The following is a 19,269-nucleotide window of genomic DNA, read 5'->3' on the forward strand; positions in this document are numbered from 1 at the left end:
ACTTTTGTTTTGTTTTTTTGATCCAGAAACTGAATGCACACCCTTGTTGCCATTATGAAACCCTGTCAGCTGGCAATTTTCACTCGAGAGGTTTTTTTAAGAAAGAGGGTGAGAACGGCTTGAAATGAAACACTCACACTTGATATTGAAAGAGGCATTGGTGGAGTGGAGCACCTCTCCTGTGGCCGTGTTTTGTGCGACGCACTCAAAGTTTCCTGCGTCCAGCCGCCGATCCACAGCGGTGAATTTGAGGTTGCTGCCCTCCTGGAAGCGCCTCTCGCCATTTTCCAGGGCCTGGCCGTTGTGAAGCCAGCTGTAACTGATGTCGGTCGGATCACTGACCTCGCAGCGAAGCATGGCGCTGCGGCCGTGCAAGGCATCCTGGGACGTGGGCTCCTTGGTGAACTGTATGGCAGCAGCCTGGATGGACAGAACTGGAATTGGAGAGAGAGAAAGAGGGAAAGTAAATGATAGCGGATTAGAATGGGGCTGCTGTTAACATTTTATTGCTTTTTCCGTTCATTAAGTGTATGCCATAGCAACCACTTAGTCCTGTGGAGGAATGTGATGCTTAGACAATACTGGCTAGCTGTGAATTATTTTGTCGTAAAATTATCAGACCCAACACGGAGAAAATACCTTTTCCCGTTAGTGAAGCTGTGACTCGAGTGGGTGATCTAACAGTCACACACACTCACAAACACACACACACACACACACACGCACACACACGCACACACACGCACACACACACACACACACACACACGCGCGCCTCACAGTCATGTGCCATCAGTTCAGGAAGACACGTCTCTCAAACAAGACATGATGTGTTGCACACACATTCTCACGCACACTTAAATCTTTCATTTCCCCTCACGATTCTGTGTACAAGCCTTGTGTGAGAGACATGTTTTCTGCTCCATTTACCCGCATCTCAGTGGAGAAAATGACAAGAGTGTGACTTGGACTAAGGCTAGAAGAATACTTCACAGTCACAGTCATTTTGATATGCTACAATTATAAGCGATCACAATACACAAGAAAAAAAATTAACACAGAAGAATGGAGTCACAGTGCGATTAGAGGTGCACGTGCATATCTAATTCATTTCAGATTTTATTTCTGTCTCAGTTTGGTCTTGGTTCCTCATAACAACGTTTTTTTGTTTTGTTTGTTTCCCATTTTTTAATGCCAGTCATGGAACAACTGGAACTTGAAAGAGCATTACTACTGCAGTAGTATGTGGCAACAGAGCTATGATCAACACCCATCTACTAATTAATTAATCTTCATATTTTATGATTTTTAACAGACTCCTGAAACACAAATGTTTTCTTTGCCAGTTTTTACACTTGCTTATTCCAGCTCACTGTAATATAGTCATACACCTCCACCTGATAATTCTTGTGTCTACCTCCTGTTGAAGGACCAAAAAAAGATAACATATCATATATTAGGTTTTATTTCAGTTGATTGAAATGTCTTTCATGGCAAGCTGCACTCATGATTGTTGCTAATTAGAAAAATGTTGGTGAGACTAGGGAAGGAGTCTACTCCAGCTGCACTCTGTCATCCTGTATGAAAAACTACCACAATGAACTACTCATCAATGACCATCTCCACAGTGTGTCAAGTCAGGCCCTCATGTGCTCTGCGTAACACAATGTTATCATACCTGATGTCAAGGTTTGTTATCATAAGGAGCGGTCCACCGCTAGAGTCGCTTAAGCATACCTACACCTGCGTAATGGTGTGTGTGCTTGCGTGTGTGTGGAGGTCTTCATAGCCTCTTGCAGGACTGGAGCCAAGTAAAAAAGGGGATCTTTCAATAATGTTAAATCAAGGAGCCTGTTGAAGATGAGCCAAGGTAATTCCTCCGTCTTTGACCCTCCTCATCCCACCGCTCCTGTCCTTCTCCTGCGTGTTCATCTCTTCATCGGGCTCACCTTTGTCTCAGCTGCAGGTGGCTCGAGCTGACAGACAGGCAGGCAGGCAGAAAAAGATGCAGCAAGGCAGAAAGGCTGGTCAAACATGACAGCTAGAGAGGCTGTGGATAGTTTAGCCTTAAATGCCCCTTTACCTTAAATTCTCCAGCAAGAAATACAATTTTTACGCATCTTTTCAAAGTAAAGAATATCAGCTGTATCTATATCATGTTAGCTGAAGATGTGGACCGCTGTGAGTAATGTCAGCAAGAATAAGATACAGAAATACCATCTATCTTACATGATAAGTCTGACAAGGTCACTGCATTTGTTGGACGCTGGAGTGAGCTGAGAAAAGGGTACGGTACAAATGTTCCCTGTGACCGACAGCTATGACATTAACATCAAACCAATCAAAGGAGTTAGTGCAGTACTTCTCTAAAGCCCAGAGAAAAAACAACCAAATGACAGACCATCACCATCTCTGCTGCCCAACATGTGCCCTTTTTTTGAGAATGTCCTGTTGGACCTTGGCTCTGACTGCTCTTTATAAACCACTTTTATATGGATGCACTTATTGTTGGATCTAGATCTATGTGAGCAAATTTTATAAAAAACAAAACTCAGTTTTGGTCACACAATTTTCAACTTGGTAAAACGAGAAAATGACACTCCAGTGTTATTACTTTCAGTCCACCATACATTTGTATTTAATTTCCCCAAGTCTGGCAGCCAGGTGGATCGATGGCTTCTTTGGAGAATTTAGGGTTTTTTTTTCGTGGAGACACTGTATTAGAGGTCACATCGCAGTGGCCTCTCTTTCAGCTGAAAATACAATGTGGGAGAGACATTTACAGGCTCCAGGAGAGACACCCGCTGCCAGATGATTGGCTTTTATTTTACTATATCAGGATAAATTCCTCACTTGGGATGAAACGTCACCTCAATAGATTTTATATCCAATCGTGCCTCATCTTATTCTCATTTCTTTCATGCTCTGTCTCAGCATGGGTCGGTCTTGTAGACTGGAGTTGCAGCCTAACTCACAATGACCAGAAGTGGGTTAGGGTTAGTTAAAATTAACTGACAAAAATGTGGATGCTCGACACATCAAGCAAAAATACCAAACATTAGCTTGTTCCAGCTTCTCAAATGTGAGGATTTGCTGTTTTTCTCTGTTCTATATCATTGTAAATTAAATATATTTAAGTTTTGGACAGTTGGTTAAACCAAACAAGCAACTTAAAGATGTAACATTGGGCTCTGAGAACGTTTGATGGACATTTCACTATTTTCTGAGATTCCATAGACCAAAGAATGAATCTATCCATAGAAAGAAATGTGTCAAGACATTTACTTATTATGGACATAATAGTTAGTTCATATATCATTCCTCTACTATCTGAACTGACCTCTGGTACGATTGCTTTACATGATTTATTGCACAAAGGACTGTTACATCTTCTCTTCTGTATAAGCAAGTGGTCTCTAACAATCCTCCTGAGAGGCTGTGAATTTGTTCCATCTGTGTAAAACTGGGATAAAATGTAGCAGGTGGGTTGGAAACAATAGCAGAGCCATCCCCAACATCCACCTCAAACAATCTATCAAGTAATGTTCACAGACAGCGTGCTGCCTCCATGCCAAGCTGTAGCTGGGGTGTGAGGTAGCGTGCCAACTTCCATCACACTGAGCCTCGTCTGTGTACAGTGATGTTACGAGCTTTGGTGGAGGATATGGCATGCAGACTGCAGTTGATGGTTTCATTTGAGATGTATGTTGACATTGTGTGTGTGCGTGTTAGATAGGGAATGACTTCTGGGAAAAGTCCCAGCAGAGACAGCACATACAGATTAGGTGTTTTCACATACCACAGGGTGACAGACAAGAGAGAGGGTAGAGTGAGGCACAGTCTATCACATCTCAGGAAATCTGCCAAGTTTGCTGTACTGTTCAAACAGGGGAAGGCATCGTGACCTACATCTCTCAAACACACTGCAGCCCTGCCTCTCTAACGCTCATACACAGACACAAGTACAGACTTCAAGGGTGCACACACACACGAAGCACACAATCATATACACGAAGCCGCAGCTGCCACCCCATATCCCCTCTACCACCATGAGGTTGGCACACTGCAACACAAATACTACTAACGTTGTGTCTGACCAAATCAATGCAGTTAATTTAGGTCGTGCTTTTCACCGAGTCACACGAGGGCTGAAGGAAAGGGGAATGCTTGGCTCTGCACAGAGAGACATTTCAAAGAGATAAGCAGGGAAAATGCTATCTAAACTCCCACTGAGGGTCCTTCAAAGTGAGAGTGGTTGAAATGGAGAGTTACAGATAAAGGAGAAACAAACAGCGTGTTTGTTTCTCTGTGGAACACAGGGCGGGAATTGTTCTTATGACAAAAACTCTTAAATGCAAAGACTGAGGTAATGAAAATTGTGCATGTTAAACTGACTAATCCTGTCTACAACTGAGTGAACCACAGAACAAAGAAAAACAGTGAAGTAGAATAAATCATTAAAGGTACCCTGTGGAGTTTTTGACCACTAGTAGTGCTAATGATCAGTTGTTTTTTTAGGAGTAGTTCCAGGTTTTGTTTTGTTTGCATACAGGCAACGCGAGATGCATTCCTCACACCGGTTTCACGCTATTCTGTTGACCGACAGTTGGTGGCGGTAACATGCAACGAAGCGTAGCAATGTGCCATTAAAGACGGTGAAGAAGAAGACTGCAAGCTAGCAAACATGGATATTAACATTGCAGGATTTAAAACTAATACAATTCAGCTTTACAAATGTTTTGTGAGGAAGGACATGCATTCAAAATGTTTAACCAATTAATATTTTCATTATTGACTCATTGGCAGATTCATTTTAGGATTAATAGTTTAGTCTATAAAATCTGCTGGAACCAGTAAATGTACAGCATTTTTGCTTGATGAATGACTTAATCGATAACAGTCTTGATAATTGATTAATCATTGAAGTTTCTGTTGACTGACTATTCAATTAATTTAAAATGCAGTCTTTTTTTAAACCAGAAAGCTTCATAACAGGGAAGGAATATGATGTCTTAATCAAATCAATCAATCAAAGCTGTACAAAACTGTGCTAGGCGCAAGCACTTCTCCTGGGAGCCTCCATGTCTTCACCGATTAAGAAAAACAGAAAACAAAAATGAGTCCTGGCTCTGATAGCAATCAATATGCGCTTACCAGGAAAAGCTTACAATAGATAAGCTAATGCAACCGGATGAGCAGAGATCGTCATGAAATATTTATAGCTCTTCATTTTCAAAATAGTTTGAGTTTCCCTGGATTTCGGTCAAGGTATCTGGAAAAAAGTTGGAAGAGACTGAAAGTAGGTTAAAGATGGAGGGGGAACTGCTGAGAGGGGTAAAATATCTGCACACAGGGATTCTCCTCTTCAGCTCGCTGCACTGCCGACCCCATTAAGCCTGGCTCCGCTGTCAGGGCTGTCAGGTAGAAGTCGCCTTAAAGTCGGCCTGACAGCCAGAACCCACCATAATGGGCTCATCAGCAACCCACGCCTCCATTCTCTCTTTCTCAACTTTGTCTGCTGGCACAGGCTGGCAGAGGTGGCCAAGTTGAATCAATTTTCAGGAAAAACTACATTGTGTCACCATATCAGCATAAAGCAGAATGCAAGATGCAGAAATGGAGTCTAAGAAAGAGGGTATCTGGGTAATTCGGATAGGGAGTGTGTGTGCATTATCTATGGACATTAAAATTAAATCAATATCCAAATTTAAAAAAATGATAACTGACGTTATCTTATCAGTGAAGATCTTGTAACCAGGATGGTGTGTATCCAGGAGGCCATCACACATGACAGTGTTATCTTTGAAACTGTTGCAGGGTGACGACAACCAGGGGTGACACACAGGACTGAGACTGCAAGAGGTCAAAAGGGGAAGACACCCGCACATGCACTGACACAAACAGCAGCACCCACAAATACTTGGCACCAGACACGCCAGTTGTGGGAGCTGAAATAGCCCGTATGTGTGTGGTTTAACAGCTTCTCAGTGGACCGTGTCGAAGCGAGACAGCTCCTCTGAAATGTTTTAGAGTGAGAGGACAGCAGAGGAGTCCTGGAGTCGCACAAATGAGCGTTGCTGACGGAGCGTGAGACAGCGATTGGAGCGTTCAACATGACCGCTATTAGATGTTTATCTCAAAAGACACCTTGGCCACAGTGACGCCCAATTCCCAGAATTTCACACATTAAATTGCTGCAGATATCCATTGAAACATTGTCAAACACTCTTTGTTTAAAAATGTCCATTCCAGAGTTTAAAGTCTGTGATGTATGAAAAAAAGCACTTTGGAAAGTCATCTCCGTCTCCTCTGCCACCGTTAATGAAGACACGACTACCATCCATGATCACTCTATTTTCATTACTCTCTCCTCTCCCCAGCCACAAAATCTACATAACCTAATTAAGGATAAGAGCAGCGAGACTCGAGATAACATCAGCCCTCTCAAACTGCACACACTGACAACAAACAGTGCAACTTCAAAAGAGTACCAAAAGGAAATGGCACAGACACGATTAGAGTGCCTCTGATTGGATCAATTATTAACAAACTCCAAGAGTTCACATAAGATCTGAAATAGAGCTTTGCATGATTTGGAAGCAGAATGAAACATAATTTAACTTATTTAGTTAATGGCAATCAGGAGGTCAGACAAGGGCCTACACAATGAGTACAGACTGGAAAAACATGTCATACATTTTTCAAGATGCAAAGGATGGGTAGACAGGGAACATTGATGCAGACTACTCTCTCTTTAAAAGCCTCTATTTTAGCAGCTGCTGTGCCGTCAGCTCCTTACATGGTCCAGTCAACTTTTTGAGGAAAACATTAAGATTCAAAGTCAGAGTGGATCTTCCTCTCACATCTTTAGGGTCAGGACCTAAAGAGGTCAACTTTAAAGTGCTCCATTACACAGGTCAGGCATGCCAGGGACACACACACACACAAAAAACATAGATCAGATTTTAATTTCTAGCAATTCAGCAACCGCTGCTAATTCCTGCTGCTTAACTGGAATGCCAGGCTAATAAGATTGCCTGGTCAGATTCTTTGTCTTGTTCTTTGATCTGATTATTCCTGATCTAAAATCAAGAAACTTTTCTAACTAATTTTGTTTAAGCAAAAGTCTTTATTTAAGATAAAGATGCTTTGAGCAGTGTGGCATAAGTATCAGTACATAAACTTGTGTCCCATTCTCACCGATATAAAAAAATTGAAACAACTGAATATTATCAAAATAGTTCTGATGAAGACTATATCAAATGCTAATGCTAAAATTCTAGATACTGTTTGCAGACCCCATTAAACCCTTATTAGTTGTAAACAGGGGTGCAATGAATTTCATGTCGAACACATAGTACCTCTTTCTTTTCTATGTACTCGATATCATTAGTAGTAACCAGTAATAACCATTTGACAGCCAAATACTTTTAATGTTATAGAACAATTAATCATATCTTGATGAAATCTTAGAGGTGACAGCTTGGATGAGTGTCATGTTGGCATTTGCAGAGAGAGGCAGACAACCATCTGTAACAGTGCAAGCAAGTGTGTTTCTAAAAGCTGAAATAAAACCGCAGATAAAAAAACGTAATAGCTTTGTCCTCAGTTGTGTTTGTGGACCAAGACAGGGAGATAAATTGGGGTGGGAATGAAGGGCAAAGTCATGGGGAAGCACTGAAGCCCACTGACAGAGCTGTCATTGCCTGTCAACAAATTACCAGATGTATGTGTATGTGTGTGTGTGTGTGTGTGTGTGTGTGTGTTACAGTTTTCCCACTGACTGAGTTGCCTCCCCTGACTGCCTCCTTGAAAACTGGTTCTGGCAGAAGATCTTCCTTAAAACTGACAGTGTTATGGTCTCATAAACACAGTGGAAAAAACAAAAAGAGCATAAAACAGGTAAGATTTATTAAGACTGTGACATCATGACAAATTGCAATTAAAATTCCATCTAAAAACAAAAAATATAGAGATAAATGGTGTTACTGATAAGCGTGCCTGCATGAGTGTCTCAGAGAAAACAAATGCATGCAGCGCACTGTTGGAGAATGTGTATCATGGTAAAAAAAAAATTAAGATTGATTTTGTAGTATTAAAAGTGTAACAAAAGATATAGAATATAGAGTCTATAAACAAAGCACTGTAAACAGAAAAGTAGAAGCTAATCTCAGATACTGATGTCAAATTGAGTTTATTTTGCTAAAAGTGCATTTAACGATCTCTTGGTCAGTATTTTTAACAATGCTGTGTCAGCAATAGTTTTGTATCTCCAACATGAATTACACAGAGAAACCACCAGTGCATGAATCTGAAATGCAGCCCAAACAAAGAAGTCAGGTTGCCTTATATAACTTGACAGCAGAGATGTTAACAGGACAGAATCTCTCTGTCTAACCATTGTCACGGGAGTGACAGTGTGGTTCACCACAGACTGATCCCATTATTGACCTCTGTCGGCTTTTGTAGACTTCAAAAGGTGACTTTGTCCTGGAATTACATGACATTGACAATAGTTTGACATTTTTGGAAAACACTTATTCGCTTTCTTGCTGTAAGTTAGATGAGAAAATCGATACCACTCTCATGTCTCATGTATGCTAAATATGAAGCTGCGGCCAGCATCTGGTTAGCTTAGCTTACAATAAACAACAGCTAGCCTGTCCAAAAGTAATAAAATCAGTACATCTAAAAAAGCACAAATTAATGTTACAATGTTACAGTATATGTAGTTTGTTTAATCTGTACAAAATCAAAGTGCAAAAACGTCAGGTTGTGGTTTTACGTTGGGTTATGTGCTGGACTATTTCTTGGCGGAGCGCTGTAACATCCTGAAGTCTATGCTGGTTGCCTGGCAACCTCTCAGTGACAACAAGAATCCAGGAAGTTAGAAATAGTCATCTCACTCTCGGCAAGAAAGTTAACTGCCATATTTACCAAAATGTTGAACTATTCCTTTATAGCATTAAGTGACCTTTAAAATTGGTGGAGATTCATTTTGTGTTGATCAACTAATGCAATAAATTGTTTCAGCACTAATCCAGTCCATGAAATCTTGCAGTGTACAATGCAGGGTCTCCTTTCAGGGTTTTATAAATGATATCAGAGCCTCATACATGGTAACTTTCAGGTGTGAACAAATAGACAATGTTCATCCCCAGCCATTACAGAGGCACCGCCACTCTATCAAGCTGAAATGGATCAAAGCAATACAAAAGAACGAGTCCCTGCTGTCTCTTTCCATTACATCCAAAAAACTGACCTGCAGGCAGTATTTAATTCTCTGTGGGGCATACATCAGCAGAGCACACCTCTGTGTTCATTCCACTGCTTCTAATTGAAAACCATGTTCAAAGCAGCAGAGCCGGGCTGCTTTTTACCAGCAACACTGGTATGTACACCCGCTGCCTTAATTCAATCACTGCTCTTATTGTACCAGGTAATTGCTCTGTGGAGGGGTTCTCACTCTGCAAAGCGACTTGCCCATGTGCAAAGAGAGGGCCAGGCTCATTATAACAAACCGATCACTATCACTTTATGCCTGTTTCTCTCCATCTTATCACTGACAGCAGGGAGCGAGGTCTGCACCAACTAGACAAAGACCCACCTCCCCAGCTTATTATCAGGCAACATTGGCATGGCAACTGGCATACAACCTCTCCAGGTGGAACAGACTACACCATCCATTTGCTTCACTCCTCCCTCAAACAGTCATCCATGACACCTTAGTGGAGTTTCTGGTGCGATCCCCCTTTTGACAATTCTTAAAATTAGCTCTTTCATCAGAAACATGACACTGACTGCATCATAGCTGTGTGTTTTGGATCATAGAAATTCATTTTCCCAAGAAAACTACTTGACATGGCATTTTGACAGAAGTATGTCACCTCTCCTATGCCTTTATGAAATGCCCTCTCATCCCTCCTAACGAGCCACTGCTTGCCAAAACACCTCTGCCTTTGAAATGAAGAAGTGCTCCATATGGTCTCTATGACAGGAAAAATAATAAAAACACTCATGTAAGCTCTTAATAAGAGCACCAGGAGGCGGTCAACAGCATCAAAGTGTTGGCTCAGCCCCACCCAAATGCTCCTTCAAGTCTGTTTAATAGGCCACCCATCCTAGGCCATAAGTCGTACTAGGAGGCCTGCAGCGGGCTTCAGGCTGGGACTGATGACTGGGATTGGTCTGGCCCTGGGGAACACTAGTAGGGATCTCTATTATATAGCTATCAGGAAAAAGATAGATAATCATGTCTCATAGTTTAAGCAGGAAAAATATACTGGACTGAATAATTTGTATCAGATAACTGATTTTTTTGTGTTTGGATTGCTTTTCTAAATAGCTCACAAATACAAATAATTCTATTCACAAAAATCTACTTTGATAGATTTTGTACACTTATTACATTTTTTGTTTTAATTTCATTTGTATCATATCACCAGTTTGTAGAAGTAGGGTTAACTCTCCTTTTTTATCTATCTGCTGAGATTATTTCACTTTAAAGCAGAGCATTACCGTGGCATCACAGTGTCATGCTATTCCATATTATCGTATGATGTATAAATGGCAGTTCACGGAGTGTGATCTGCTTGCTTTACGACAGATGGAGCTTCAGTACACGAAGAAGCCTTTCAGAGAAGATATGAGCCACATCTCTCATCACCCCCTGCTGCTCTGTCCCTCTACACCAGGCTTCATATCTGTCATGCTGTATCTAAAATAGAGACATCTGAGTATGGCCAGCTCTCACCAATTTTCAACACCCACTCATAAAAGGCTGACTGTTGAAACACAGGCAGCCTAATGCATCTCTGTGTAACTCACGCACGCCGAGGACAGAACATGAGCCGACAAGGAGGGAGGGAAAGAAGGAAAGAGAAGAATAGAGGAAAGAAAGAAGCACTGAGAAGAGGTTGTACAATTTGTCTGGAAAGCCCAAACGATGACGATGAAAAACCTTTGCAGCGTCCACAGATCTGATCCTGGCCATGAAACGGACCATGGGTATTATTACCCATGGTGCACAGCAATCTGGAGCCACAGCCGTCCCCTGCAGCTGTGCGCTCTCACGAGACAGAGTGAATATGAGAGCAATTATTAGATTAAGACGGATTAGGCTTTGCCCAGGTAAGGCAGGTTGTGTTGTTCCTGTCTCTTTGGTCCTGAAAAACTGGGCACTAATCCAGTAATGACACCACTTTTAGAGGGAAAACTAAAGAGTGCAGCAGTGGAGAATAAAGGCCGCCATTTCTTGTGCGTATGTTTAGTTTAGTTACACACACACACACACACACACACAAAGGCTCTACACACAGCCGACATGAAAGCCTAATGCAAACTGTTTACACAAGTAAGTGCTATAACTACCCTGCAAAGGGCAGGAGCAAAAATTAACAGAGGATTTAGTATCAAACTAAATATAAAGAACAGTAATGTCAAACATCTGGGGTCACACTCTACAATATTTTTCCAGCATTATGAGCCAAAGATGGAAGATTAAGTCACAGTGGAACAGAGGAGCTCAGCAGTTTGCAGCCAGGCTAATCACACAAGTCTGATAGATTATTCAGACTAAAAAGTCTGCTTTTTAAGTGGGAGTTAGAGAACTGAAGCTGGCTGCAAGGTTAAATCTTCCTCTGCAGGCCTATAGACGCCGCCTCAGCGGAGTAATATGACAGATATGAGATAAAGCAGAGGAAAGAAGTGGGATGCTGTTTCCAAGTATCTTGCTTTCTGAAATATGATCTGTGAGGATGAACACGTTGGATGGATTAAACAGAAAGAGGGGAAAAATACCTCCACTGCACAACCCAAAGCCAAACATGCAAACTTGGGACGGAAACCTCAGAGAGTACAGCAATCACAGGACAATATGTCTCCAGAGTGACAGGAGCTGCTTTTCGCATCAGTGGAAGTAATAAATGGTGGTTCCCTCACTGGCTCTGGCAGCAGATGGGCGCTGAGTCCTTGGCTGCCAGTGCCTGCCTCTTCTCTGCAGGCGGCTCTGGCTAATGCCTGCACCTCGGCTATGTCCAGACATGAGTGCCAACCAGGAATGTGGTGGCACTCTAAAATCCCCTGGCAAAGTACCCAGCATGGAGGGAAGTGAGCCGACATAAGAGGGAAGGAAGAGAAGAAGACTTTCAGAATAAAAGGGCAGAAAAAAGGACAAGAGGGAGGCCTGAACGCTTGGTTCAGTCATTCTGATGATAGCTTAAGCTTTGTTTATACTCGCACAAGCCTCCGCAGAGCTGCAAGCATACACAGAGGCGTTTATGCTCAACGCGCTGTCTGTTGCAGGCGGCGTACAAACAAAATATCAAGTGAATAAACAAGAAGTCAGCAAGTGTTACTGGAAGAATGTCATTGTTCAACATCATGGTGATCCCTCATATTTTTCCACACTTTCCTATAACATGACTTATCTTTTGCCAGTGTGGTGGTGGCGATCTCTCTCACTGAATTGAGAATCATTTGGATGTCCCTGTGGTCTCTCAAAGAAGGGTGGTAGATGTGTTTGTAAAGGCGAACCTGCTTGGCCAGCCTATGTTTGGCGTCCATGTTGAAATGAAAGCACACCGTGTGCCTGGGGTGCCTAGTTAGAAAAATTCAGAGGTGCACGACCAAGCGCCGCGACTCTTTGCGAAAGACGCAATTATGTCATTTTTGGCCTGCGGACCTTTGCGTCGGGGACACTGCGGCGAGCAGAAACCAAGCTTTATATTATGCCCAGAGTCATTCAGGCTTTTAGCTTCATAAAGGCTGTAAAAGAGAGTCTGCTACAGTCATTATCTCACACTGAGGACAGGAGATAAACCAATATACTTGAATATTACAATTTTATTCTAGGTCAATCCAATCCCACGTTTCTGCTACATCCAACTGCTAATATATTTAAGCAGGGTAATTAAAAATTAGGTTTAAAATGTTATTCCTCTGTCAGGGCAGTATCAATTTCATGATCTAATGAGACAGGTTACAATGGCAAGAAGATGGAATACTTAATGTATGGATGAAAATGCCCATTCTTAAGAGTCAGAGTCTTTCAGTCACTCAATGGGGCTCCAGAGTACAATAAGGACTCCATTAAACCTCAGTTTCTCTCTCATTATGTCTTGCTGTCTCTCTCCATCACACTATAACAGTCCATCAACCATTGGCCTTGGAAAGTGTGTTTTTAAAAGCTTCCTGAATCCCTCTGGTAAAAACAATCTGCAATATCCTCTGTGAACAGTATTTATTCTTTTTGTTCTAGTGAATGCACCCTGAGGCCAGGTCCATGACTGAAGCTGACAAACGACAGAAACAACACCAGTCCTTTGACATACAAGTTCATGAAAGCAAGGCAAGAAGGCAGTGTGTATCTACCATCCTCATTTCATTTAGAAAAACGGATTTAAGACATGGGTGGCCTCCTGGCGGCTAGCTTCTCTATATCTACCTCTCCCTCCCTTCCTCCCACACGCAAACACACACAGATGTTGATGCTGGCAGGAGGGAATCAAACAAACCTAGCAACCAGGTTGTTTCCACGACCAGTCGGCTCTGTGGTGTAGGTTTCCTAGCAGAGCTTGGCTGGCTCTGCAGAGTGAGCTCAGTGTAGTCACCACAGTTTAATTAGTCACAACCTTTCTGGACAGACGTCTACTGTAACTGCAGTCACTGGAGTCTCTCCTTCTGTAAGAAAGGTCCCTGTGACTGTGGACCACATAGGTGTGAGTGTGTGTTTTTATGGTTCTATTGACTCTATCAACACCAGAGCAGAAAGTTTCAGTGGGAACACTGCACACATGTAGTCTTAAGATGAGTAAAGATGCCTTAGCTTTATTTTCTACAGTGATCATTAGATGTGTGATCATTTAACATGTTTCAGGTTTATGCAGCAGGATAACAGAATCAACAACAACAGAAAGCACAAGGTATCCGCTCACTGGATTACAGCTCCCACATCATCTTTATATTTATTGTACTGGGATTATTACTTTATCCACAACAGGAAACATTTCGACCCAACAGCTGTCTCAAAATCAACACAACAAATTGGCTATGTCTAAAACTAAAAGTAAATATGGATATTTTTCTGTTTTTTAATTAATGCTACATATTTTGAACATAGCAACCAGCTACAATACACTGCATTAACTTATCAAAGCAATCTAATATAAGAAAGGCAATGCTAAAGCAGCAGCAAAGAAACATACCACAGCATCCCTAATTCAAAACACACAACCAGGTCCAAAAAAAAATCTAGCTAAGAGCAGACATGACACACAAGGAACTAATTGTACACTTTATGAGAATGTGTGTCATCTAAAGAAAATCTGACATCAAAAGCATCCCATTATGAAAGTTAAAGAGCTAGTGAGTGTGTCGTTCCAACACTGTTCCTGATGTTTTTCATGCATCTGTAACCCAAATGATTATAATTAGGTTGTATTATCTTTTAATTAAGGAAGGCACTCTGTGCCATCATGTTTGCAAGCCAGCAGGTGGTCCATTTGCACAGCCATGAAGAGCAAGGAAAGGAGGGACGGGATAACCTATTTCTGTACTTTACTGTATTTTTGGTCTACTTCACCCTGTTCAGATTCGGTATTTTCTATACACATACTCCAGTCCAGTTTGAGTCTAAATCCAGATGAGACAGACTGCAGTTCACACCTGGCATCAGAATCTGTTTGAAATGTCTAATGAATGACCATCTGTTTGATGTAATTTATTTTATAAATGTACTGGAAAAAACCCACCCTGTCTTTTACAGCACTGCAGCACTCAGGTATGGAGTGCAAAATGTTCTGCAAGTTGTTTGGCATATAAACAGTATTTGGGAGGTTTGTCATGCTATACACACAGCTCACTATTACTATAAGCAGTTCAAATGTCACTAGAGTGATCTGATCATAATATCCTTAAAGTGTTTTTAAGTGTATTGACAGTTAGATTTAGACCTGTCCATTTGTGAGTGGATCATTCAAGCTGTATTTTAGTGCCAAGTGTTAACAGGACCTTAGAGACTGCCCAGCATTATGACACTGTTCTTAAGGACAGACACTTGTGGTTATGTATGCATACCTGCAAAGATATCCATTAAAGCAAGTTTTTTTTTTCTTTTTTCTTACACACTTAGTGTATGCATTGCTGTGTGAATCTTTTTATGCAGTAAGTGTTTGAGAAAACCATTAGGAGATATTTGTCTTTGGGATTTAAATGCAATTCTGTTTGTATTTACATTTGCCATACAGTGTAGTATATCAAAAGGACATTGCCGCATAAGTGCCACTTTCAAATCTCATGGGATGACTTTTTGTGCGCTGTAGGGGGTTCATGACATTTGCAGCGCCATTTGCAGCGCCTCCGATTATTTAAATAACAGAAGAATGGGCAGGATGTGGCAGACCCCCAGTGAGGCTCAGCATTTAGCTTTGAAAGCAATGTTTGCATTAGCATAGAGAGAGCTGCATCTACTTTAAACCTCAGTGCTGAAGAGAGAAGAAGTGGGAGGAAAAAGAGCAATTAGGGAGGGGAAAAAATATCCCCCACAAATGCTTAATGTCTCCTTTTTTGTCAAATGAATATCTGATTTAATGGCCCCGTGTTTAATCTATGTTCCATTTAGTTGTAAATCGTTAACAGACTATCAGGTGAGTTCTGGCTATAGCACAGGGATACATACTGATGAAGGATAGCTAACTGATGCAAGTACTGAGCAGAGCACAGATGAATCAAATTAAGGGATAACAATGAAGAATAATCTTTCAAAGAGACAGATCTTGCCACATTTCCATCAAAATAATAGTCTGCTAGCCTTGAAAAAAATTACTCCAACTTTCAAAATCAAAGTAATTCCTGAATATGAGTGTCTGAGTCATGCTTTTGTTGCAAATTTTAATTTTACACAACCGGGCAGCTTTATTTAAGCACTGTGACATACAGCCACCATTATTATGGACAATCACACAGCTACTCACTGGCTGTGTTACTTGGCAACACATGCCACTTGTCATGTTTCCACCCACTCAGGTTGAGCTGAACACAGTCAAGGTGATTATGTTGTTTCTATGAACAATTGAACAGCTCAGCGCTCATCCTTCACACCTCTGTGTTGAGAAAAGCGCTTTGTATTCACACTGCAAGCATGAAAGAAATAAGGCAACACTGGCTGTATCAACTAAAACTGGATTACTGTAGGTGCACCACATAATATGCACTGTAGATTAGGGGTCTCTGGACAGGAAATTAAATGTTTGGTCTCTCCACATCGTGGCTATGTGGAGTGTTTGTCCAGGTACAGCACCTGTTGATAGGCATCTAGGCACTAACACAGCGAAAGCGAGGATCTGAGATAGGACAGGAAGACAGACTTCCTTAGGGATAAGTGTGACCGATAAACGCCAACACAAAGGGGTTTAAGACTGGATAAATGTACGACCTTCCTGATCAAACAACTTAAAGGCTCCAAGCTATCAGCTGGCTTTCACCTTCATATACTGCAAAAAAGCTACCAACAACCTAAAGGACCTAAAGAACCTAGTCTTACTTAAACAATAGGCAGTTTTCTGTGTCTGCTGTACTGGTAAAGGAATCCCTTAAAATAATCATAATCATCTATGGAAAACCATCTTGATTACGATTTATCCTAATTCCCTGACATTCTTTCCATTATGCCTTTCCAGGAACCTAACCCCGATGGAGTGGGTCGATGTGAAGTGGGGCATTTGTCTTTCTAGAGAATACACTTCAGAGCAGAAATGCAGCTGGTATCCATCGCTACATCTGCTCTACAAATGTCCGTGTTGAATGTGTGTGCTGACATTGGATGAAATAGAGTTATTGAGACAGGGAAAGAGGGAAGTAAAGCTTAAGAGAAAAAAAATGGAGATTGTGTTTGAAGCATATCAACATTTCTTTTTATTTGCCTTTGAGCTTTCCATTCTGCGGGTTCGGCCATGACTGGGATGCTGGTTGTGTTCAGGGGCGATCTGGGTAGTTTCCTGGGGATCAAATTCTCTCATCTGGATGGTCCGTTTCTGCTCAGGGCTCTGGTCTAATGAGGATGCCAGTGTATGGAGTTACAGACCAGCGGTGATCCTGACCTGCCAACTCAAGCTCCATCCCCCTCTATGCTCCAGGCTCAGTGGAGATTCACGGTTCCTTTTCAGAAGAGTCACTGGCCTGAAGAAAAATAACTTAGTTCACTTGTTTACGATATCACTATTTGGTGACTATTTGTAGTCTAGAAAGATATTCAGCGCTGGTAATGACAATCTCTGGGAAGCAGTCCAAGCACAGAGTGACCTGTCCACACAGCAGAATGGACAAACTTGCATAGATGTGAAGTGGGCATTCACCCATAACAATGGCTAGGACTACAGGGATAGTTTGTGCACACCATGAAAACAACAACCTAAAAAAGACCCTGCCAAAAAAAGACATGCCTTCAAACAAAAACACTTATTCTTCAATAGCATGGTTCTTAAAAATGAAATGAGAAATATCAGCATCAACTAGAATTCAATACAAGACCAATTTTGCCAGTGACATGAATATGTAATGTAAGAGGGACACAGAGAGCTCCCATTTTTACTGAAATATCTGAGAGATATGAAAAAACAACTTACATTTGTGCAAAACAAACACCAACCAAAATGTACTCATTCAAATATTAATCTTGACTAATGTTTTACTCTTGATACCTGAGTTAACAAAGCAGTCCATGGTTAATGGACTTTGATGGTTTTTGTTTTTCAAGCTGGATACAAAATAAAAGCTGTGAAATTGCTATTTTCCAAAAGAATCCATTTTAGTTTTTTTTCCTTCTTCTCCATCACTGCTAGCCAGCCGACTATTTTTTTCAATGTTTGTATTTAGTTTGCTCTGTGATCTTTCTGGAGCACACCAGAATGAAATGAGTAATTCAAGACAGATGATGAAACCAGCTGTGTTTCTTGAGCTTATCACCCTCTTTTTTTCATTGCAACTGTTAGCTCTGCTGTGTTCCTCACAATACTATTGCAACAATTTCCCTATTCAGGTTATGATGAAATACTTTTATGAAATTAGTTCATGTGACAAATAAACCATCACTCTTTATACGGCCCTAAAACTTTATATAAGCATAACATGCTGCTTTTTATGGTACTACTGAAGGATGTGTACTAGCCTTAATGTAGATATCTAATGTTAATTGTCTAATTGTTAAAGCAATACTAACCCATGATATGAGGGAAGCCCTATAGTCCGATGTCTCTGACAAGACATTTAATGCACAACTTACTTTCTCTCTCCTCTCATAATGGAGATGCTTTCTCCTCTTGAGTACGGGAAGCACTCCTCTTTGTAGCACTTCCTGAATGCTAAGGAGAGTGAGTTTGCTCTGGCAAACAGTCACAAGTCCACACTACACAGTAAATAAAATGGGAAATCAACTGTAAAAAGTGAACCAAAATATATCATGTCAGAAGACCGTAGACTTACATGAATGTGTTTCTCCAAAACCTAGATAAACCTCATAGCTATATACCACTTCTCATACATATCTATATGCAACTCTCCAAGATGCAACCTTAACCGTGAACCTTGTTTGTTTATTGATTTATTTTATATTTGCACTCTTTCCTGCTTTGTACTGCAACTGCTGCAAAACAATTTTCCTCGGCACAAATATCTTATATATATCTAATATATTATCTCAAAAGTCTTCAATCTGTCATGCCACCGAGAGATGAACATTTGACTTTTCTTTGGTATATAAAACTCTCAGCAGCACAATAAAATCAATAAAATAAAGATCATTTAAGCAAACTATTTAAGAATAACACTGAATTAAACTTGAATAGTTTGTGGACTTATTACCTAAGGACAGATTCTAACTTTAAACATTAAATCGTTTCTCCACCATTTACAGAATGGGAGGGTTATGAGTTATTCATTCTTCAGTAAACACACACACACACACACACACACACACACACACACACACACACACAAGACAACAACAAACTGTACTGGTTTTCCTCTCCCCTTCAATGTAAACAACATTGGTAACCAGTGAGGCCTGACTGGCACAATGGCCTCCCTCCAAGCGTACTGTCACTCAGACTCTGGGGAGAGACACCTCACTGCAGGAGGTGGCGCGACCCCCTGAGACTTAACAAAATGACACCTACACACACACACACACACACACACACACACACACAGAATCACAGACATACAATTATACGCTCTAAGGCCACTAATTGGCTTGCTTGGCTGTGTGTGAATACTA

At 41.2% G+C, this 19,269-nt stretch overlaps 1 protein-coding gene across 1 annotated transcript in view; it reads right to left on the reverse strand.

Moving 5' to 3' along the window:
* Positions 1-19,269, reverse strand: part of ptk7b (protein tyrosine kinase 7b) — a 71,575-nt gene that overhangs the window by 23,216 nt on the left and 29,090 nt on the right. The window contains exon 4 of the mRNA XM_044214439.1: positions 138-434. Coding sequence (XP_044070374.1) covers positions 138-434 — 297 coding nt within the window. The remainder of the gene's footprint in view (positions 1-137; positions 435-19,269) is intronic.

The sequence above is a fragment of the Siniperca chuatsi genome, linkage group LG11 (assembly GCF_020085105.1).
Source record: "Siniperca chuatsi isolate FFG_IHB_CAS linkage group LG11, ASM2008510v1, whole genome shotgun sequence".
NCBI classification, from domain to species: domain Eukaryota; kingdom Metazoa; phylum Chordata; class Actinopteri; order Centrarchiformes; family Sinipercidae; genus Siniperca; species Siniperca chuatsi.